This window comes from Thunnus maccoyii, chromosome 15 (genome assembly GCF_910596095.1).
Source record: "Thunnus maccoyii chromosome 15, fThuMac1.1, whole genome shotgun sequence".
Lineage (NCBI taxonomy): Eukaryota > Metazoa > Chordata > Actinopteri > Scombriformes > Scombridae > Thunnus > Thunnus maccoyii.
The window spans coordinates 3,185,099-3,210,558 of record NC_056547.1 but is presented as its reverse complement, the minus strand read 5'-3'; the positions used below and the strand labels follow the sequence as shown (position 1 = coordinate 3,210,558).

General features: G+C 38.4%; 1 protein-coding gene across 1 annotated transcript in view; it reads left to right on the top strand.

Moving 5' to 3' along the window:
* The first annotated feature begins 11,856 nt into the window (after positions 1-11,856).
* The window catches only part of LOC121912753 (venom phosphodiesterase 1), a 42,099-nt gene continuing 28,495 nt past the window's right edge, over positions 11,857-25,460 (top strand). The window contains exons 1-8 of the mRNA XM_042435143.1: positions 11,857-11,932; positions 18,751-18,838; positions 20,626-20,760; positions 20,941-21,066; positions 21,762-21,822; positions 23,204-23,301; positions 24,648-24,727; positions 25,159-25,278. Coding sequence (XP_042291077.1) covers positions 11,918-11,932; positions 18,751-18,838; positions 20,626-20,760; positions 20,941-21,066; positions 21,762-21,822; positions 23,204-23,301; positions 24,648-24,727; positions 25,159-25,278 — 723 coding nt within the window. The 5' untranslated portion in view covers positions 11,857-11,917. The remainder of the gene's footprint in view (positions 11,933-18,750; positions 18,839-20,625; positions 20,761-20,940; positions 21,067-21,761; positions 21,823-23,203; positions 23,302-24,647; positions 24,728-25,158; positions 25,279-25,460) is intronic.

The window sequence follows — 25,460 nt, the reverse complement described above, 5'->3', positions numbered from 1 at the left end:
AGGAGAAAATAATGATGTGTGGCTTTAAATTAGACAAAATGTAATTATCATGCAGTCCAACAGAGTCCTTCCTGTTCCTTGCAGTCTGCTGACAGTTTCAGCAGAGAGGTAAACAAATGAAGGTTGTCTGGTTAGCAGACAGGCTCAGTACAGTTTCCCCTGAAAAGACAGAAATAACCATTAAAATAAACAAACAAACTAAAAAGGAAAAAACCCTACCCCTGGTGCACACATGGACATACACATAACACACACACACCTACTGTAACACCTTTCTCTCTGTTTCCACCCCCACCCACCCCCGTCCCAGCTGATTGTCTAGGTGTATATTTTTATACAATTTGTCATATTTATTGCGTAGCAGAATAATAATAACAGCACCTAGTGTAACAGTATTAATCCAGTGTAACAGATTTGTCCCTGTTTTACTGTAATAAGGTAGAAACGGATCACTGATGCTTTCATCATGGAGGTGACGAGACTGATCCTGCCTTAAAGGAAAATTATTATAGTTTTTTTTTTTTTTAATCTGGGTCTTATATGCAGATTTCTATGGCAGCATTTTACTCACCAGCTTTTTTGTGGAACATATCCACTTTTAAATCCATTATTTAGTCACAGCATCTCCACCACTTAAAGCATTTCCAAGTAAAACTGATGATTATAGTTCCTAAACATAATCATCATTGTTTCTCTGCAAATCTGTGTCCATGCCCAACTGTGGTAGATCTGGTAAACTAAACACGGGATAAACTCTAGCAGACATTTTATGGACAATGGACATTTATAATAATAAAGTTTGACTTTCACTTTCATATTGATCCTGCTGTGTCCCGCAGAATCTCTGAGTCTCTGTGTTTCCAGGCTGTATTAAAAAAAAAAGAAAAAGAAAAACAAATTTTCCTTTAATCAATGTCAGCCAAAGAACACAGCAACATCACCTAATATTATTATTAGACTTCCTGCAGCCATCAGAGCCTGTGTTTTTAGATGTCTGGTATTTACTTTCATAACATGATACTGATGACTTAATACATAGTCAATAAAATTGCCTTTAAGAGCTTGCCAAGCTGTAGATGAAGCCATGTTTATTCCTGTAGTCTTTCAAATAAAAGCCGTAGAGAAACATAAAACTTTGAGTGACTGGAATCAACTTCTTCAAATGTTTTGTTAGACAGCAGCCTAGTGATGTGTGTCTTGGAGTTGAATTCATGTTTTCCATGGAAAAATGGTGACTCATCTATGTATATTTACAGGTAACTTTGGCTACAATGTATAAATAGTTTCCAAGGAGACAGCTTTATATTTGAGTAGATTCTGGATGCTTTGTTGTCCAGCATGTCACTATCACTCACACTAATGTCTACGCCAGTACACAAATACTGACAGAATAAACAAGCTTACTGTGGCACCAATGCAATTGGTTAGACCAGACAAACTGTTTTTCTGAGAAGTATTGTTTACTGGATTGTTAGTTGTGTTTATTAACTTGTAGTATAAAAAAACACAACTGTTTAAAATAATAAATAATAATAATAATAAAATAATACTCCTCTATATTTAGTAAATGGACAGGACTGACTATTAATCAATCAATCAATCAATCAATTTTTATCTATATAGCGCCATATCACAACAAAAGTCGTCTCAAGGCACTTTTCACATAGAGCAGGTCAAGACCGTACTCTTTAATTTACAGAGACCCAACAATTCCCCCATGAGCAGCACTTGGCGACAGCGGTAAGGAAAAACTCCCCTTTAACGGGTAGAAACCTCAAGCAGAACCCGGCTCTTGGTGGGCGGCCATCTGCTTTGACCGGTTGGGTTGAGAGAGAGAAAGAGAGAGGTAACGGGGGAGGGGGACAGAAGAACTATTAAACAATATGGTCATGTTATTTTCAAGCAAATACCCAGACCACATGGCTTTAGGGACATAATCTCGCGTGACACAAGTCTTCGGACATTTATGTGTTAAATCCTTCAACATATAATTCTAATACTCATCGTTTTAAGGTCTGTTAGTGATTAAAAAGTAGAGCTGAAACAAGTTTACGATTCTGGAAAACAAGAAAACAACAAACAACAAAGGATAAGAAACCAACGTAACCATTCACAGGAGGCAGGATAGAAACTGTAAATTTCCATCAACTGCTTTGTGCATCCGACGTTCCAGACTTTGACGTCAGCAAAATAATTCTTCTCGTTTTTTTAGGTAAGCAGCACTTGTGCCTGATGAATAATAGCATGTGTTGGCCGGGTAGACACTGTTCTTTGACGTGAGAACATTGAAAACATGCTGCCTGGACTGATAACTTACGCCTCGATATTAGTCAGTCAGATGGATGAATTTACTCATTTATTTGTTTGCACATTTAAGAATACATCTTTTTTTTAAGGCTGGTGATTTTCTATATTTTTTATTGTCAATAAATCTCATGTTTGGATCCAAACCAACAATGAACTAATCTACTAACAAGTATTGTGTGTGTATCAAAGCCTGATATATCTTATTCCTCTGTGCTGTAGACCTCCGTTATTGTCCAAAAACATGTCAATGAGCCACACCGCTGCACTGGTTGATATGTTCCTTCATCATGATAACAACGATCAGCTTTTTTTAGTCTATGGAGAAAAGTTCTGTGTAAGACAGACGTCATGACACTGAGCATGTGTGGGAACACGGTTCTGTTAACATTGTTTTACTACCTTGTTGTGCTACATATCACAGCCACTTCACGTTACACTACATTGTTATTATCAAGTGCAAAGCAAAGCACAGCTGTGTGCCAGTGTATTACATTCCTGAGACTGAAAACATGGTCGCTGTTATTAGTCTTTGGAGCTGTTTCTAAACAAATGTGACCACAATCTATGTAATCTTCATGTCACCCAGTGCAGCAGTGTGGCTCATTAATGTGTATTTAATAGTTTTTGGACAACAACAGAGGTCTACGGTACAGAGGAGTAAGATATATCAGGCTTTGGATACACACAGAATACTTGTTAGTAGATCAGTTTGTTGTTGGTTTGGTTTTGTTGACAGTAAAAAAAAATATAGAAAATCATCAGCTTGATCTTTTAATCATTCTGTCCATTGGTGAAAAATGTGTTCAGCTAATAATTACATATTTGAGCTTGTAAAAAAATCTATTTAGAAACATTTACTGTATTAATGAAAAAAGAAGCTGAAAAAAAGAAGCTGAGGAAATGAACCACAACTGAGTGATTCCCTTTCTCTCTGTTTTGAACGTAGTGCCAAACAATATGTGTCAGTCATGTGTCACAAAAATGTACCACTGATTGTTACAGAGACGTAATTTCTACCCACAAACCCATTATTTCACAGACACAGATGCCTTGTATAATGCATCAGCTGCTGACTTATCAGCTGCCAACACATTCATAGTGTTCTGTTTCTCCCTGAGAACATTGAAATAAGTGCGTCAATATGGTACAGTTGACAGACTAATGTTTCCTACTAGACTGTGCTCTGTTTAGCTGAATCACTATTGACTGAAATCTAACCCGAAAGACTTAATGTTGAATGATCAAATTTTCTACAGAGGGAAGAAGTGATGGGATATTTGCTCGTGGAACTCAGCTCGATAAAAAAACAGTTAAAAAAGAGTTAAAATTATGTGAAGGTTGCTGTTGCTTGGTTTCCAGCAACTGTAACAGTGCCTGTTAAAGTTTACCTTGGACAACATCATTCACATGAGCATTGTCTGATCTGTCTCCACTGTGGCGTGTCAACTGTTTTTGTAAGGCCAATAAAAGATGGTAGTCACAGTCAAAAGAAACCAACTTGCACTTTTGGTGGGAAACAGGATAGAAACTGTGATCTCTATCAGATGCTTTGTGCGTCCAACCCTCCTCGTTTTGATGCCAGCAAATGAATAATTGTTCATCAGAGGATTCGTGACAGCATTCAAACAACACTTGTGCCTGATTTCACCATGCACAATAGCGAGCATTGGCTGGCGAGATGTCAAACACATTATACACATTTGACATGAAAACATTGAAAGCGCGCTGCCTGGAATGATCAATCATGCAAAAAACCATTAAAAACACATCAATGAGCCACACCACTGCACTGGTTGATAAGTTCCTTCATCATGATAACAGCAATCAGCTTTTTTTAGTCTATGGAGAGTAGTTCTGTGTAAGACAGACGTCATGACACTGAGCATGTGTGGGAACACGGTTCTGTTAACATTGTTTTACTACCTTGTTGTGCTACATATCACAGCCACTTCACGTTACACTACATTGTTATTATCAAGTGCAAAGCAAAGCACAGCTGTGTGCCAGTGTATTACACTCCTGAGACTGAAAACATGGTCGCTGTTATTAGTCTTTGGAGCTGTTTCTAAACAAATGTGACCACAATCTATGTAATCTTCATGTCAACAAGTGCAGCGGTGTGGCTCATTAATGTGTATTTAATAGTTTTTGGACAACAACAGAGGTCTACGGTACAGAGGAGTAAGATATATCAGGCTTTGGATACACACAGAATACTTGTTAGTAGATCAGTTTGTTGTTGGTTTGGTTTTGTTGACAGTAAAAAAAAATATAGAAAATCATCAGCTTGATCTTTTAATCATTCTGTCCATTGGTGAAAAATGTGTTCAGCTAATAATTACATATTTGAGCTTGTAAAAAAATCTATTTAGAAACATTTACTGTATTAATGAAAAAAGAAGCTGGTTGGTTATTAGCAATCATTCATAATTATCATAGATAATTATGAATTATGAAAATAAGATATCGCTAACCTTAATCAATAATTCGGGCACTAACTGTTGGATCTGTGAGGAACACAGTTGATTATTTGCAATAATTATCAATTATCAAAGATAAGTAACTAATTATAACAATTAATAGAATTATTAATATGAATTAACAAATACGGGGCACCACCCGGAAACCGGGACCAATAACCAAACAAGGTAGTCTCATAAATGGGAGTTCACCTAGAATGTTAATATCTGAGAGATATCAACATTCAAGGATGAACAAAGAAGGGTGAATTCGAGCTCTGACTCCTTCGATCAGCCACTTTTCACAATGTTACACACAATAATGACAGAAGAACTTCTCTTTAAAGATATAACAGTGTTTATTAAACTTAGCAAAATTAACAAAGTTAACAAATGCTTCATTCAATAAACAACTATCCTAAAATCTAATCCTACCAAACAAAACACAAACAGCTATGTACAGGGTTGGACACATGCAGGGGAATGCATATGTGTGTGTGCGTGCGTGTGTGTGTGTGTGTGAGCGTGCGTGTGTGTGACAAGATGGCGACGGGGCCTGACGTGATGACGTCGTCGGTCTGCGACGCGGACGTGACTATGGGAGGAAGTCACGTCGCGCGAGAACCGGATGGCAGAAGTATGGCGGTGTCTTGGTTAGACAGAAGCAAGACTGTTATGCAATGGACTCCCATTGTCTGTAAGCAGCATTTTGGCGCTATTCCTTTGTCTCGGGGGAAAGAAAGGATAAAAGCACCTCGTGGTCAGGCCTCACAGGTTACATGTAGGCCCTCTCCGTGTGACCTCATGGTTTGAGGCCCAACAGCTCAATAAAAAACAGTGTTAACGATTTTGTGAAGCTTGCTGTTGCTTGGTTTCCAGCAACTGTAATAATACTTGTTAAAGTTGACCTTGGACAACATCATTCACACAAGAATTGTCTGATCTGTTTCCTCTATGGTTGCGTCACCTGTTTTATTAGGCCAATAAAAGATGGTAGTCACAGTCAAAAGAAAGCTGAGGTAATGAACCACAACTGAGTGATTCCCTTTCTCTCTGTTTTGAACGCAGTACCAAACGATATGTGTCAGTCATGTGTCATAAAAACAAACTACTGATTATTAGAGAGACATAATTTCTACCCACAAACCCGTTATTTCACAGACACAGATGCCTTGTATAATGCATCAGCTGCCGATTCAGCAGCTGCTATCACATTCTTAGTGTTTTTTTCTCCCTGAGAACACTGAAATGCACTATATTGCCAAAAGTATTGGCTCACCTGCCTTGACTCACATATGAACTTAAATGACATCCCATTCTTAAGCCATAGTATTTAATATGATGTCGGTCCACCCGTTGCAGCTATAGCAGCTTCAACTATTCTTGGAAGGCTTCCCACAATGTTTAGGAGTGTGTTTATGGGAATTTTTAACCAGCATTTGTGAGGTCACCTACAGATGTTGGAAGAGAAGGTCTGGCTCTCAGTCTCCGCTCTAATTCATCCCAAAGGTGTTCTATTGGGTTGAGATCAGGACTCTGTGCAGGCCAGTCAAGTTCATCCACACCAGGACGGGAGCCCAGTCAACAAACATAAAAGAGCTGAAGAGAGACTCACAGTAGCCTTTCCAGTAACGCACATCTAGCAAAGCAACACTACACTAGTGCAGATCTTATTCATAGCGATTGTCGCTCTGGATGAATGAATTAACCTAAAGACAGCAATTGTACAGAGACAGTCTCCTATTCAGCAATTAAACAGGCCAAAAAAAACTTTGCCTGGATGTAACTCTAGTTCTATAAGTATGTGTGTAACCCACTTAGTCCGCTGCCTCTCTCTATCAGAAAGTAAATATAATTAAAGTATGATACAGCCCAATCATGCACATTACTGTGTGTTTAGTGTGTGGTGATAGCAACGGATGAAATGCAACCATCAACTACAAATCAAAACCTTTGCTATTGGTATCTACGGTGGAATTCCTGTTAATCCCTTGGCTTTGACTGTAAATCCACCTTTAGTTACAATGAGGGGAAAGCTTAATGCTACAGCATACTATGATGTTGTAGACAAGTGTGCTTCCATTTCTATGGTTTCATTTCTAACAGTTTGTGTTTATCCCAGTCCTGTTTCAACATGACAATGTCTCCATGCACATTGCTAGCTATTAGAACATTACACACACAGACCCACGCAGACTTCAACACCACCCAACATTTCTGTGATTAATGGAAACTGGAGCCAGACCTGATTTCACAATGATGTAACCTCTTGACAACACTAATTTGTCAAAAATTGCTTGTTTCAACATACAGACGGATGACAAATTAAGAGAAAAACCGGTCTGGAATGCTTGACCCCTACAGTGAGGGGATCTGGTGGCTCTGTTAAGCTTTGGGGGGCATTTTGCTGGCATGGTTTGGGTCCACTTGTCCCCTTAGAGGGAAGGGTCACTGCAAATCAATACAAAGTTGTTCTGAACAATCACCTTTATCCTGTTATGAAACATTTCTATCCTGATGGGAGTGGTCTCTTCCAGGATGATAATGCCCCCAACCATAGGGCACAAGGAATATGAAAATGATGTGAATCATATGCTATGACCTTCACAGTCAACAGATCTCAACCCAGTTGAACACCTATAGACAGCGCTCTCCACCACCATCATCACAACACCAAATGAGGGAATATCTTTTGGTAGAATGGTGTTCATCCCTCCAGAAGAGTTCAGAGACTGTAGAATCAATGCCAAGGTGCATTGAGGCTGTTCTGGTGGTCCGACACCTTACTGAGACACTTTATGTTGGTTTTCCCTTCGATTTGTCACCTGTCTGTAAGTAGGTGTGCAAGCAATCATAAGTCTATTCAACACATTCAAATAGCTAAATAAAGCTGCCTGTTCCACTTCATTTGCAGTCAACTTTAATTGCCATTCAAGAGTAAAAATTCACACAGCAGGCCCTATTATTGGTATACTTTAATAAAGTTGGGTTTTTTTCACCTTTGATTAATTCAGGGCAGTTTCCTTGTAAGTCAAACACTCTTTTTCAGGAACACCCTGATGACACTCATACAGTTGTACCCATTCACACCTGGAGGCTGTCCAGTACAAACACAGTCTGATCTGTTGGACGCTGAGGAGCTCCACTGGAGCAGTTGGAGGTAAAGTGCCTCGCTCAAAGGGCACCTCAGTGGTAAAAATGAAGATGGGGCCAATGTTGCCCTTTCACTTTTCCCACCCAGATTTATTCTGTTGGATCCAGGGATCAAACTAGCATCCGTTGCAAGCCTATTGGGTTTCATCAGACTATATTTCATTGAACATCGCCTTGCATAAAGACCTTGAGGCAGCTGTTGGAGTGTGAGATTGTTTCTTGCAACTTGTAATGCAAAAATACAATGTAATGCTGTTTGTGGTCTGTTGAAATAACCAACAGTCCACAAACGCAGATGTTTTGTTTTCTTCCATGTTACACAAGTACCTTACTTTGAGTGGAACTGCCTGAAGTTTCCACACAATGTGCTGATAACCACTGTACTAAAGTAAATACCTCAGATGATTAAGTGATGAAAGACCTCACATCTCACCCCATTGCACCACTTTACGTAGCTACAGTAAAGAATCCTGCCTCATCTGTTACCAGAACCAGTTTGTCAGCCTCCAGTACACATTCCTCCTAATTTTCTGTTTATCTTGGTGGTATCCTCTTGGTTGGTCCACATCCATTAGTGATATAGTTTAGAAACAGTAACATCAGAGGGTCAGGTCATTTGGCATATCTTCCTTATCTAATTCGTAACATAACATGCGATTACCTTTATTTCCTCTGAATGTGTGGGAGATGCATCTTCCAGCTCATGCTCATTTAACATTTCCACACCAATAATGGAAATTGAGGTCTATGCACTGCACTTTTAGACGGAGTGATTGTGAGTAATTTCCTAACTGTGACTGCCATCTGTGAAAAAGATGTTCAGTTTGGAGTGCAGTGGGAATATTATTTCTAGGTAAAGCACTTTAAACAGTAGTAAATTTAATCAAATATGGCCTCTTTTTAAGGAACTGTACCCAGTCACCAAGAGTGACTAAAAGCCAGACCTCATATGAGCTTGTAGGGGAGAATGGGGTAACATGAGCCACTTTTTTACATTTGATGATTTTACTGCAAAATAAACATGTATTTGTTTCAAATAATAGTTACTGTATATACCTCAGGTTGTTGTGTACCAATGGAAATTAAAACAAGTTATCTAATTATTATGGTTTTAGAACAATGACCCATCAAAAAAAGTTAGTCCGATGGCACAACTTGCCCCTAGGTAGGGGTAAAATGAGCATGGGGATGGGGTAAATCGATCACTCTACGCATAAATTGTGCCACCGATAAAATCTGGTATAAAAATGACACAAAATCAAACAATTCTGAGATAATTTTGAACCTCATTAATGCCATCAATTTAACAAAAGCAAAAACTCACTCTGTTAAGTAAAATTACATGTTTGTGTCCTGTTGTTCAACATGTTACCTCAACATTTTCAGTAAAGATTAAAGTGTGATCTTTGTGTGTTAGCTACAGAAAGAATGTGTGCTTTTGTGTATACAGACAGGTGACAAATTAAAGGAAAAACTGGTCCAATGCCCCAATTCACAGGACATGAGGGGTCAATGAATGTAAGAATGAGTATAAAAATGATGTGAATCATATGCTATGACCTTCACAGTCACCAGATCTCAACCCAGCTGAACACCTATGGGAGATTTTGGACCGACGTGTTAGACAGTGTTTTCCACCACCATCATCAAAACACCAAATGAGGGAATATCTTTTTGAAGAATGGTGTTCATCCCTCCAGAGGAGTTCAGAGACTACAATCAATGCCAAAGTGTATTGAAGGTGTTCTGGCAGCAGGTGGTGGCCCAACACCTTACTAAGACACTTTATGTTTTTTTCCTTCAATTTGTCACCCGTCTGTATGTACAGCATGTTTGTGTGTGGTTTCAACTTAACATTAGTCAGCAATTAGGTATTTAGTTATCAGTATTCCAACACTTGTAACAGTGATCAAACATAAACATAAACATTGTCTCTGGACTCTAAAATTTTAGAATAATAATACTTAAATACACAGGTTACTCTGTACATATGTAGCCTATTTAAACTTTTGGGGGTAAATTGAGCCGTTGACTCAACTTGCCCCAACATCACTGGCACATTTTACCCCACAACTTCCATTTTGACAAAACTCTTTCACACGGAGGCTCAGATCCACAATTATTCCGAGTTTGTAGTTTACACTGACTTAAATTAACATTTAATAAAGTCCGAAACATATCTATATTAATTAAGATACAAGACTGATTACTTTTGTAACATGATGAATTCACTCGGCATGACAAAAATCTCCCCTATTCCCCTAATTCTCCCCTATAATGGTTACAGCTGGACTGTAATTATTATACTTCAAAGTCTGCAAATAATTAACTCCAGTATGCCATGTGTAGCTGAACAAGAAAGAAAGTACAAAATGATAGTGTTTATTCTCTGAGAAGTGCAGTTGTATGGTGTTTTTGAGGCACGAAAGGGCCAGTGTGGCCATTCAGAACACACTTTTGTCTTCAGATGAAGTCGGACGACACTTTATACAAACTAGCTTGTTTCAAGCTTCCCCCGGGCCTTAAGACTTTAACATGGACAATAAAATGCATGTAAAGATAAAATTCAATGAGCTAAAGTATAATTGAGTTATTCACCTATGAAAAGACCCCCTAAAAACCAGAATGGTCAAAGACAGCCCTGCACAAAATCTAAAACAAATCAAGAAAAGCTGACAACAATTTGAGAAAGAGATCAGCAAGAACGAACACAGGACATTTAACAACCACAAGCATATTTCAAAATAATTTTACAGCATGAAAAGCACCTTGCATATGTTTTGTGTGTCTTTGGCATCATAGACATAAATAAAGTTACTGTACCAATAACTTCCTGACAGTGAAGTGGGTCATTGGTTGTAACAGCTTTTGTATCAAATTGTTGCAAAAATGGGTACCAGAGCAAAAAATTCTCTCTTGAAAATAAAAAGGGAGTCAGAGGTCCAAGCAGCAAAGTGTTCTTTAATGCCGGCATGAAAGGAGAGCAAGTAGCACTTTTACAAAGTACCAAATCGCTCCAAAGATTTTTCTTTGGGGCATTGTTTTTATGTCCTTGGGTCGGCTTAGGTCACACCTTATCATCCACCCTCCCTAATTTTTGACCAATTATTATGTATCTTTTATCTCCGTCACTCGTTGTTGGTCAAAACTCTTCAAAACAGGTTTTGAGGTATTTGAGGATATGTACTGGCATATTCAATTCTACCTGATTATATCCAATTTTTTATATAAGTATTGGGAATCATTTTACACCATTATTGCCAAGTTGTCTTCTGGCCTTTTTTATTTTTGTAAGTTATTCTAGTCATTTTACACCCTTATTTCTTGATCTCCTCCAGAGAGTATGTTTGAAAGGTGAAGACTTTAGCAGACCCAAGCAAAGTGACATGTAATACAAACACACTCAAATTTCTCCAGTGTATGATTATAATTCTTCTAACGTGCCTCTATACGTACAGTGTGATTAAATATGGTTCATGAGATTATAACTACACCAATACAAATTGTATCACACTAGCCCTTATTGCTTATAAACTTATAAAATCAATCTGCATAGCTTAATATTGTCTTTAAGCACACCAATGACTTTTAATGAAAATACACCACACAGCATGGCCCAATCTATCATCAGTGTGTCATGGTGCAGAGACAAACGGCAATACAGCAGCACAGAAAGTATATATATATATAACACATTCTGCTTAAACTAATACTGCACAAAAAATGAACACAACATGTAAACATTCACAGTGCAGGGTGGCAAAAACATGTGAACCCATAGGCTAATGACTTCTCCAAGAGCTAATTGGAGCCAGGAGTCAGCCAACCTGGAGTCCAATCAATGTGATGAGATTGCAGGTGTTCGTTAAAGCTGCCGTGTCCTATAAAAACACACACCAGTTTTGAGTTAGCTGTTCTCAAGAAGCATTGCCTGATGTGAATCATGCCTCGCACAAAAGAGCTCTCAGAAGACCTATGATCAAGAATTGTTGACTTACATGAAGCTGGAAAAGGTAACAAAAGTATCTCTAAAAGCCTTGATGTTCATGTCTCTACGGTAAGACAGATTGTCTACAAATGGAGAAAGTTCAGCACTGTTGCTACTCTCCCTAGGCGTGGTCGTCCTGTAAAGATGACCGCAAGAGCACAGCGCAGAATGCTCAATGAGGTGAAAAAGAATTCTAGAGTGTCAGCTAAAGACTTACATAAATCTCTGGCACATGCTAACGTTTTTGTTGACAAATCTACAATAAGTAAAACATTAAACAAGAATGGAGTTCATGGGAGGACACCACGGAGGAAGCCACTGCTGTCAAAGAAAAACATTGCTGCACGTTTGAAGTTTGCAAAAGAGCACCTGAATGTTCCACAGCACTACTGGCAAAATATTCTGTGGACAGATGAAACTGAAATTGAGTTGTTTGGAAAGAACACACAACGATATATGTGGAGGAAAGAAGGCACAGCACACCAACATCAAAACCTCATCCCAGCTGTTAAATATGTTGGAGGGAGCATCATGGTTTGCTGTCATTGACGGAAAAATGAATTCCCAATTCGCCGAAATATCAAGACATTTTTGCAGGAAAACGTAAGACCATCTGTCCGCCACCTGAAGCTAAACAGAGGATGGGTGATGCAACAGCACAACAACCCAAAGCGTAAAAGTTAATCAACAGAATGGCTTAAACAGAAGAAAATACGCCCTCTGGAGTGGCCCAGTCAGAGTCCTGACCTCACCTGATTGAGAAGGCGTGGCATGACCTCAAGAGAGCAATTCACACCAGACATCCCAAGAATAAACAAAACAGTTTTGTAAAGAGGAATGGTCCAAAATTCCTCCTGACCTACAGGAAACGTTTAGTTCAGGTTATTGCTGCCAAAGGAGGGTCAACAAGTTATTAAATCCAAAGGTTTGCATACTTTTTCCACCCTGCACTGTGAATGTCACAGTCACAGCACTCTGTCACAGTCTTTGAATGAAATGTAGAGATGGACAAAAGTTTGAGCATTCACATGTACATAAACATTTATATTTTATCAATATACTTGTTACCTGAGCAGACCTGGCAGTGATTCCTCTCTTCTTTTTCTCAGTATTAATGTGAAAAGTTAACCCAATATATTACACATCTAATTGTTCGAATATAATGTCCAGTAACAACATTAAAACCAATGTAATACAAGGCCAGTAGACTTGGTAACACACACAGCATTAGGTAATTTCCATAAACTGTTGCAAATATTTTATGTTCAGGTTCTCTGCAGTCATGTTTACACAAAACCGTACTCATAAATTCTACATTCAACACGTAAATACAGGTAGTGTATAATATGAAGGAAAAAACACCACATTAGAATTGTAGAGTAAAACTTTATTTAAAAAAGGAGCATGTGAGGGATTACACAAATATCCAGCAGCCACAGCCCAACACCTGGATGCTTCTTTCTGAACATACTGAACAAGCTGATGCTTCCATCAACACACCATCACAGGCGCCATAACGCTGTCTCTCCATGCTGAGCAGACTGAGAGCATGATATTCATCTAAGGAATGGTTGCTGGATGTCCTGCAGCTTCTGCTTCACTGTGATGGCAGCTCTGGCCCTCGTTGCAGGCTGCAGGCTGTTGATGGACAAAAGTATAACACAAGATGTTCCAAAGTTTAAATATTACATATTTCATGTAGACAGGCTAGTAACTGTTCATGATTAAATATATTCTAAAATATCCTTCATTAAGCTGTGGAGTTAAGTATTGTTCAGTTATATCACTGGTTATCAACAGTAAGTGTCAAATCACAGTCAAACATTTAAGAACTTAATATTTTTTAGGAAGCCATAGTAATCTGGTGGATTGTATAACACTGATGGATGTGAACTGAGAGTAAACTGCTGCACATGAAAAAACCTTGTAACATTACTGTGAGACAAAAAGGCAGATGTGTATGAGTTACTAACAGCAAACTGATAGCTCATTGCTAAATAAAGCAACAGGGATTAGTTAATGCTAAATTTTCGCCAGTTAGTTTGAGTGTGTTACAGGTTCAGAATGAAGCTGTGCGTCCAAACTGGTACAACATATTTATTCATAGGGGTTACCTGTGCAAAACATATTTAAATTCTTATTATTCATATCATCATGGCGTTAGCTCAGTTTACATCAGCTCTACTATCTCTGAACTCTGAACACAATGCTACAAACACCCACATGTGTAAGCTGCAGAACGCACTTTCATTTCATCCAACAGCTCTCGTCCAGATCTGGACCACAATGTCTGCCAGAAAACCCCATACGGCAAACATAAGACAGGCACTATGTCTTTGCAGGGTGCCATGTACTCTCTATTGTTCTCCTTCACTTCATTGCAATACAGAGGAAGCCTTTTAGAGCAAAGGTCCTGATTTGTCATTATTCAAATAATCAAGAGTTTATCAAGTGAGGCCCTTTGTTACAGTTCCAAGCTCAAGGTTACACTCAAATTACCTGTACCATCCCTTTTACTTTCTTACTGTAGATGCCCAGTTACTGGCAGCAAGTCAATATATCACATCTCAACATCATTAATACTCCCTATTGCATCATCATTATTGGCCACAGTTGCAAAAGTTAATCTTAATACTTGTCAAATAAACCAATAAATATTTCAAAGTTATCAGGTGTTACTGCTATTTACAACAATCATATTGTCTCACATTGGTAGTTTGAATCTCTATATGGTGGGTGCTGTGTGTAGTGTGTTCCAGGTCTAAGTTAATAATTATACACACACCTTGCTACCTTTTCATCTCACTTGTATCAGGTGAGTCACAGTAAAAGGTGTCAAAAGGGTCATCATGTATGGTTTGACAGACTGAAAACACAGAAACGTGAGGTTATCTCACTGTTCTGACAATCAGTTACTTATCTACTACTCACACCTGGTCCAGAGGTCACCACTATATCTCCCTTTTTCCTTAAGAAGAGGAATGTGGTTGCCTCTCTGTCTGTCTGTCATCTGTCTTTCCGTCTGTGTGCTGTGAGAGTGTGTGACCGCCACATTCATGGGAGCCATGGGTTGGGTGAAGGAGTCTCAGAAAAAGAAGATTATTGTGAGTATTGGTATTGGTTCTGAATTGATGGTAAAGAGGAAAGAGAGGATGCACATTACATTTGCTGCAAGTACATACACATTTAGGTATTTCATTGACATTCATGAGTGTTAGGTAATTGTTTTTAATTGACCAGTAAGGCTTAAATATGGATAATAGATATTTCAAAAATGTGTCTTATCAGAGCTGCATACAAAAAGAACCCAAATTCCTGGCAAAGTTTGTGCAATGGACCATTGTTTAGATTGAATCTACACTATCATTAGTATAATTTGAACAGGTTCACCAATGTAGAGAATGCCTTTAAATATGCATACTGTTGTCAATCTTATAGTAATGAAAATGACTTTTAATAAATTACACCACTCAGTATAATATCACTTTATTACTCCCAGAGGAAAAGTAACTTGTCATTTGGCATACGTAGTGGCTAAAATTATTGATGTTTTTGCAGTTGTGAGAATTATCTCTAATAAGTCATCAAGGACATTGTAAGTTCCTTACTAACAATACAGTATAAATATAGATTTGTGCTATTGCAAAGTTTTACGGAAAATCTATTGGGAAACTGTTCATCGATCTGTTTTTGGCTCATCCAGCAAATTAAATATTTGACAAGAACAAACATATCAAAGAACATTGCCCTTAGAGAACCGTGGAGGCGTCTGCGCCCTCGGCTGACATCACTGCCTCTCTTCACTCTAAGCTAGAGTGAAGATACTGGTATCATATAAAACTAGATGATCCAAGGCATCCATTGATACCAACCATGTCATGCTAGCTTGTCAATAAGGGGGCTAAATAATGCTCCAAAGTTAGGCTAAATTTTGGTGAGGGAAAAACTGGCAGGGTCATTTTCAAAGGGATCCCTTGACTTCTTGCCTCAAGATATCTGAATGAAAATGTGTTCTATGGTTACCAATGAGTCTCCCCTTTACAGATACTAATCCCATGCAGTTTTTTGCATGCAGTATAAATGTGTTATTTTCACCTGAATATTGCTGCATACTGGGGTCCCTAAACAATCTTGCATAAATTGGTTCTGACCGGAAAGCTGGTACTCTTGTGGATTCAGTTCTATTCATGTGTGATGATGTTAGTCCCCACAGTAGCCATTTCTTTGTAGTGAGACCAATTTTTGAAACTTGACCTCACTTTATAAAATGACCTATTGTGACCTCTATGATAATCACAGCCTCATGAAACTTTACAACCATGAACTGGAGACCTAGGGGATTCAGAGGATGTATGGCGTTCCTAGGTATATTGACAATAAGGGGGTTTCTGAGCAATTTCCAGAACAGAGTTTCTCACCATCCAATTGCCGTAAACTGCGATTCTTACAGAAATTTCCAAATGTTTTTGATACCAAATGAATGATGAATTTTTCTATGGTGTTCCACACCTCTTGGTGTCTTAATGTGGTATTTTGAATTGATTTTTGACCATTTTTATCAATTCTCGAGTGGTCAAAAATGGCTAAATTTTGCACCAAATCTGTGTAACAAATGGTATCCACCCAAAAATTGCTGCAACAATTTATGAAACTAAATCTAAACTAAACTTTCAAAATTTGGATAGACTGCATCTCAAATTAATCTTCAGGTTCCCAGCTTCCAGATGACCCAAAATATTGGTGCCCTTCCACCTTTTTTTAAAAAAAAACAAACAAAAAAAACCTACATTTTTTCCGTAGTAAGTTGAAACTGACAGAAGTATATGGTATCCATCATTCTTCATTTCACATTGAATATAACTGAAACTTTTGATTTTGATTCACAAGTTAACATATTATTTAATACAATAAAACAAATGAAAATGGCCAAAAATATTGGTACCCTTAACTTAATATTTTGTAGCACAGCCTTTGGAGGCAATAACTGCAGTCAAGCGCTTTCTGTAACTCTGAATAAGGTTTCTACACTTCTCCACTGGGAGTTAGTGGGCATTCATCTTGAACTTCTCACAGGTTTGATGGGCGCTGTCTCCCAACTGCAAGTTTCAGCTCTTTCCACAGATGTTCAATGGGATTCAGATCAGGACTCATAGCAGGCCACTTCAGAACGGTCCAATGTTTTCTTCTCATCCACTCTTGGGTGCTTTTTGTTGTATGTTTGGAGTCATTATCCTGCTGGAAGACCCATGACCTGCAACTAAGATACAGCTTTCTGACACCGGGCTTTATGTTTCGCTCCAAAATACCATGATAGTCTTCTGATTTCATTGTGCCTTGCACAGATTCAAGGCACCCAGTGCCTGAAGCAGCAAAGCAACCCCAAAACATCACTGGGCCTCCTTCATGTTTTACAATAGGCTTACTTTTCTCCTCTGTAAACATAGGGTCCTGGGTCTACATGGAGCCCATTTTCATTCAGACAGCATAAGATGGTGTGACTTGAAACTATTGTACCTTGAACTTGAAGATCAGCTTGGATCTGTATTGAAGTTTTCCTTGGTTCTTCCTCACCCATTCGAGCAATGTTGGCTACAGTTCCATGGACCTTAAACTTCTTATTAACATTGGCAACAGTGGTCACAGGAACATCAAGCTCTTTGGAGATGGTCTTGTAACCTTTAGGTTGACCATGCTTGGCTGTTACCTTTTTCTAATCTCTTTAGACCACTCTCTAGTTTTCCTTCTGTTTTCCATGTTCACTGTGATGCACACAGTGGCACAAAACAGCAGAGTGAGTAATTTTCTGCTTTGAAACTGGCTGCATGAGTGATTATAAGATTGAAAACACCTGTGATACTAATTAAAACACAACAGTCCGCTTAAAGTATCATTACAAATCAATTATTTCTTACAACTTTTAAAGGGTACCAATAATTTTGTCCATGCTATTTCAGAATGTCTTTGTAGAATAAGCATGAATTCAGTTATTTTCACAACATTTTTGTTTTGTTCCACTGCAAACCATACATAAATAGACATTCACCGATAGTAAAATATCTTTTAATTTCAACACTGTTCAGGGTCAATGGTGCATTATTTTAATAAAATGCAAGGGTACCAATAACTTCGGCCATGTCTGTATACCACTTCTATATGGCATACACTGTTAACCTGCTATCTCCCCCTAAAGAAGACCCCCCCACCCACCCAAAAAAGACAAAAATTGGTCTATGATGGGTCTCTAAGGCTTAATGCATTAGAAATAAGGATTTGTGATGACAAAATCTCTGACAGTGAACAAATATGGTATCAAATATATATTGTCTGACCGTATATCCTTATATTCCCCGACCATAGTAAGCAGTTTCCATTGCAGAACCATTCTTGCCCTGCACATCTGCAGTCTCTGTACCCCAGAAACTTGTAAAATATTGACTCGGAGCAGTTTTATTTTTACACATAGATACAAAAGTCCTACTGTAACAGCTTTGAAAGAAGTATTATTTATGGGTTGTAAGATTGACATAGAAACAGTAAACTGTAGTGGTGACATGCTGTAATTGAAGAGGAATATGAATATCAACAGCAGCTGTGCACTGCAGTTGGACAAATTGGTGTGTTATATGAGTGAAAATGTTGCTGGTGGCAAACCCTGTGCTGTTCTTGTTGTAACTAACTTGGCTGCCATTCAAAAAATCAGAGAACTATGTGTTTGTCTTTTTGGTTATTACACTGGTTTCTCCTTCTAAAGGATAGATTTGGTGGCAGCTTTACATTACACTTGTGTTAGCACACTCTAAAGAAATCTATTTTGATGTCCGTGTGTGTATTTGTGTTATACAGATAGGCGTCTTGGCTGCATCGATTGTGACACTGATCCTCGGTCTGGGACTCGGTCTTGGATTGGATTTACAGAGATGTCGAAACGAAGGTGCTGTCACAAACACACTCACATGTATAGCCACTGATCTGCACATGTCTGTGCATGCTCACACACTTATTCATTGAGTGGAAAAGGGAGCTTCCCATGGGTAATTTCCTTGGTAAACCCTTGCTCATATTCCACAAAATTCTGACAATAAACCCAATCACTTTCATTGTCCTATGAATGGGGTCTTTTTGCCAAAATTGTCAAACTCAAGGCATCTTAATTCTGATGACTCGACTAGCGACTCATCAGTTTTATGCGGTGAGTCAGAAATGAGTTTCATGCTGAGGGAATTTGGTCAAAGTTAAAAAGATCATTCCTAAACAAATGCAGCAGGGTTCTCTCCTAACGCCGTGACATAACTGTGAAGGCACTCAATAAATGGCATGTTCTAACTTTGTATAACTTATGTATCACTGGCAGTTTGTACATCATTTTGATGATTAAACCAAGATGCTTGCTGTTACTTCAAAGACTATGGAGATTTCTATCAAGAGATTTCTGCATTTTCTGCCAACTGCGCTGCTGTACTTACCATTATCCATATAAACATCTATATTAACAGCTGCTCGCTATTTGTCAGTTTATAAAACTGAAACTGAGGTCAAAACATTATAATTATATCCGCCTCTGGTCTGCCAAAAATTACTCCCACTGTAACACTCTGGGATTTACACTGACATACAGCATTTATTACAGCATAGTTAACTGGTCTGTGAGACAAAACACATTTTGCTTTTTAATTCAAAGTTCAGGATATTTTGACAGTACAGCAGTGTTTTTGGTGAGTAGTGATACATGATTTTATTTCCTGTTACAGCAATCTCAGTTATCCACACAGGTTGATGTGAAGGGTGTTTTACATGTGTGATGGCAGTGATAGTCACACTGTGTTAGAAGCTCCGGGCCTGTACAGGCTTCATTGCAATCTGTGTCATGTGATACTAACATTTCTTGAAGATGTATTTACCTGTGATACCAATACCGTCTTTTGAGTCATCCTGACTTGTTGTAAGTCAAAGATTAATGGAAATGCTTTGTCATCTTAAGTAAGGCTATTTCAGTTCTGTTGCAGACATTTACACTGGTGAGTCACACCTCAATGTCACAAGGAAACCATACGTTGCGTCACATGAGAGTTTCAATGTGACAGATCAGCATGGCTCATGTTGCTGGGAATCATGTGATGTAAAGCTTTTCATTCCCCACAGTGGTGGAATGACAGAAGATCTCAAGAGGCACAAAATTGCGAGTCATCAAGTCATGATGCTGACTTGTCAGAACTAAACAGAGTTACTGTAAAGCTGATACTAACGTACTATACAGTGCAGTATTAGGGAAACTGTCAATAAAGGTCAGCGATTGCGAGAATAGAGGGGGTCATACTATTCTGAAAATGAAGTGTGAAAAGAACTCATTGAATTGCAAGAATAAAGTAGTCATTTTAAGTACTTTTGAGAACAAAGTTAATATTTCAAGATAAAGTCTGAAATGTTTTGAGAAGCTTACATTTATATTAAAACTATTTTAATACGTCTAAGTCATAACATTACCAGAGTAAAGTCATCATCTCAAGTGAAACGTCATTACATTAAGAATAAAGTCATAACACAGTATTTCAAGATATAATCTGAGCTTCAAATTCAATTAACAATAAACAATAAATATTTTGCATTTTGATGATGTTGGTCATAAAGTTGAAATAATTTCTATCTGCAAATATCTCGTGTGGATTTATAGGGAAGCTGCCCCAAAAAAAATGTTAAATAGGTCTTGTTTTTCTGTTTTAGTCGTTCCTCAAACATCCTGCAGGAATCGCTGCAACGAGCCCTACGACGGCGAGGTCCCTGGATGTAGATGTGACGTCAACTGCAAAGCCAGCAAAAGCTGCTGCTTTGACTACTACGACATCTGCACCGTACCTAGTGAGTTATAGTTTTTGACTTAAGTTTTGACTTTAATTTCCCCATGATAGCTAGAAAATTTCAGAGGCAAGCGTTGGCTGTTGGCCATTCCACTCAAAGTGGGGATTTACTATAAGATATTTTCACAAATCTTTGATAAAATCCAGAAAAGGAATCCATCTTTATAATACCATCCTTCAGCCCAGCAGTGGGAGTGCACAAAGCTGCGCTGTGGAGAGAAGAGGCTGACGGAGAGCAGATGTCACTGCTCCGATGACTGTCTGTCTGCAGGAGACTGCTGCACTAACTACCAACATGTCTGCCGCGGTAAGAGTGAGAGGAGTCAATAAAGTCAAGTCAAGCAAGTTTTATCTATATGGCACCTAATCACAACAGAAGTTGGAAAGGACTTCAAAAAATAATACAGGAGGAGATATTAAATAACATCAGAGAAGATAAGATTACGAGAGATCAAAAGCAAGGTTGCACATAGAACTAGTTGAGCTGGAAAATGTTTTTGACTTTTTATTTTGTTCAAAATTTCTTAAATCTACAGTGACTGAAAATCGACTGACATTTGGTCTTGTCGAGTCTTATTCAGTCGTGTTCGTTGCCGTCTCGTCTCTGTTATACAAACTGTCGACTCCTAAGCTGATAATCTGCAAGTCGGGACTGAGTAAGGCATTTTTTAATCATCAGTATAGATAAAATGTGATTAATTTCTGCTATTTTTCTACTACTTATCGCTCTTGGTATAACAGTTATGACGGGACTTAAAAAATATTCGAACAGATGTGATCCTAGCAGCAACAACCTTTTTAGTGATGTTTCCCAGGGCTGCTGTTGGTCGAAAACTATATTTGATTAGTAGTTTGTTTATACTGGAGAAGGAGAAACTGTCCAAATCCTTTCCAAACCGTCCATACTGCTTGAAATATGAATAAAAAGACATGTTACTTTGTTCTGTTTATTCACAAATCCTGATATATAATGCCTACTGTATTTTCTCCACCCTGCTGTAGGAAAGACAGAGTGGGTGGAGGATAAGTGCGAGGACCTGTCAAACTCCACATGTCCAGCAGGGTAAGAACTTCATTTGAAAGCTCAAAAAACTAGAAATGCAATACATATTATTATATCAATTATAATGTTGTTGTCTGCTGGAAAACTTGTCACCTCTAATACATGTTTTGTTTTTATAAAACTATCCAACAGTTGGTACAGAGCTGACAAGACAGAGGGTCATTCCTAACATTTAGTTACCTAAATGTAGCTGTTGGTTAATACTTCAGAGGACAAACTGGGGAAAATACAAAGTCTTGTTTTTGTCACAAAGTTATAATAGTTTGCAGCAGAAGATAATCTTCAAAGTCCCCCTCCGCTTAACAATGTGATAAGTCATGCATGTGCAGAGTTTGTGCAGAGTTTTAAAGCTGAGTTTAAGAGGTAGACATATGTCCATGCTTTTACGATATCACAACTAGTTTTGAAACAAATGGACTTTTCCATGGGGGGAAGGAGTGCAGTGCATGGTGCAGCATATTCATAGATTCTGGGTTTTTCAGTGAGGGAGAACATGTAGATAATACAAATATGTTATTCGGCAAAGCACAAATAGTGGGTTTTTAACAAATATTTGTTTCATACAAATATTTTAAAACTGATTTGTGTTTGGGAAGAAAAAAAAAGTCAAATACCAGTTTGCAGGTCAATTACATCATTATCTCTATCACACTGTCTCTCCTCTGCTCCGCTGTTACGTCTATCAGCAGGTTTCAACAAGGGGAGTCACATCCACCTATTGCATGTCACATATTTCCTAATTTGGACATTTCTCCCGCAGTGGGGGTGTTCCCCAGAGATAAAGCTGAGTTACTGATACACGCAAAGTGCTCCCAATGGACTCTCCATAACCTGTTGTTCCCCTTCTCCTTTCCACAAAGTTAGGTTGTAAAAAATAAGCAATAAATGAAAAGTACAAAGCAATAATCCCCTTTGAAGTTCTTCCCTAAATGTTTCACGCTGTGCTGTCTGTGTTATGGGTGTATAAATAGGTAGAGGTCTGTCTGTAATGAAGCAATGAGCAAAGTTTATTTCAGTAATTAGCGTCGTTTATGATCTGGGAGACTCCACTTCGAGACCCGGTGTAGGGACCTCCTTGAGTGAGGTAGTTTATTCATGAACACTGATTGTAACACTTTAATTTTCTAAAATTAAAAGCGTAATAAAAATAAAAACAGGATTTTTAAGCCTCTTTCCACTTTTATTCGAATACAAATAATTTTGCTGCCTCAACAAATACAGATACAAATACAAATACTGGACTCTCTGCACATCCCTAGTAGATAATTAATATCTTAAATCATGCCTGGAGGGGGCCTTTAAACTTTTTTTTTTTTTTTCTTGTGGTTTGTTTTGTTAATCCAGTACCTGCATGTATCTGTGTCTTCTGTTCCCCTCTTAGCTTTGAGCGGCAGCCTCTGCTCCTCGTCTCTTTGGATGGATTGAGGGCTGAGTACCTGCGGACATGGAGCAAGCTTATCCCTGTTCTGGACAAACTCAGTTAGTGTCTGAAAGGAAGGATGTGTGATGATATCGTTCAAAGGAAGAGCTGGCGAAGTTCTTATTTTAAAGACGTTTATTAGACGATGGCCATCGGGTCCATTCCATTTACAAAGATGGTCTGGGCACCGTACCACTGTCGGTGCACAACTTATATAGGGTTACACATCTGTATCTTATTACATGAATAACATAGGTTCTTCATGGGCACTAATTCAGTTGGGAGCCATCCATCAAGTGATTGACAGATACCTTACAACATATTATGTATCACAACATACCACATCTGGAACCGCTCCAATCTTGACCATGGACCCATTGTTTGTATCTAAAAGACCCCCCAGAAGGGCTATACCGTATTGCATAAGGTGACATGCAGACTATGAAATGTTTATGTCACATGTCCACCACCCAAAATCAGTAAAGTACATAGGGTCAGATAAACGTCATACTAACAGTGTCAACCTCATTTCTCTATTAATGCTGATGATGCACAGATAGCAAAAGAGATATCTTATAGAAAATTCAACACGCTAGTTGCTCTTATACTCATAGAATAATGTTTGTTGGAATAACAGCTGGTTTTAAAGCGATCATATCTTCTTTCCAAAATACCCTGCTGAATCAGATTAAAGTAATTAGGCAGCCCTTAAGAACACTTATTTTTTGATCTACATCACTGGGTGAATGTTTGTGTATAATTAACTCTTTTTTGTAAGAAGCAGTTTTAATGAAAACCTTTAGGGTAATGACAAACCAATCAGTCTTCAACACTAACAAACCTATTAGTGTTATAATATTCAAGCCCTCTATAATTATCTACAATATATTTTGCAATACTATCAATGATTTCCATGGAACATTTCTTCCAGGCAGCTGTTGGTTTAAGGTTATTACAGTGTTATGACAAGTTGAGGGATTAAATTAGCCTGGCAGGTAATCCATCACAGTAAATATATGATATATGATATTTCACCACTGATGAAGCATTTTGACCAACCAAAGCCTCTTGGATGAGAGAGCAAAACGCCAGCTGTCAAACAGCAACCTTTGTAATGCCTTTGTAATAACTGGATTGCCTTTTAACTGCCATTGTTTATTGGTCAGGAATCTCTCAAATCCTGTTAGTGTGATTTCCCACTGGATTTTCCCATTACCGAAATAATGATTACAAATGGTTCATCACCTACATAACAAATATGTTTGCAAATTCATGTGTGTGTGTTTAGACAATGACGCACATGCCCTCATTTATCCAGATGGCTTTTCCCAGCAAAACACCACCACTCTCTCTTACATTCTTACATAGAGGCTAATAGCTGCTGTCTTCCTCTTTTCGTTAACAGAGAGGTGCGGAACCTCGGCTGAGTACATGCAGGCAGCATTTCCTAGCAAGACTTTCCCCAATCACTACACCATTGTTACGGTAAAGATACAAAGCCATTACACAAAGCTGCACACTGAGCCATGCACACGTGGCAGGATGAAATGTAATACTTAGAGCACCTCGATCAGGGCAAAACCTCCCTTTGTCCAGTACTTTGTTTTATGTCTGTATCTAATTAAACCTCAGAGAGTTGTAGACTTTACTCTTGTTTTTTCTTTGATGCATTGTAAAGATGTGACAAGACCTGTCCAGAAATTCATTCACAGTCAGTCGAGGGAACAACAACCATAAAATTATTTACCCCGACAGGCTTGCTGGATATTCCAACTGTGACTCATTCAAAAGGGTCATTGTGACTTTACTTTACTACATACAAATCAGTGATGACTCATGTCGAACATAATTGTCTCCCATATTCCTCTCCTCTCCTCTCCTCTCCTCTCCTCTCCTCTCCACTTCTCTCCTCTCAGGGTCTATACCCAGAGTCTAATGGTTTGATTGACAACACTATGTACGACCCAGTATTTGACGCCACCTTCAGTCTGTCCAATTCAGAGAAAGACAATCCTGCCTGGTACCTTGGACAGCCTGTAAGTCTCAGCAGGTTTGATTCATTCATTAAAGGATACGTCTGGTGATTTTCTATATTTGCTTTGCTAGCTTGTTGTGCTACATCTCACAACCTCTTTATTTTGTACTGAAGAAATTTACACTGTAGTAGATCTACAGCACAGAGAAATGAGATATCAGGCTTTGGATACACACACAATAC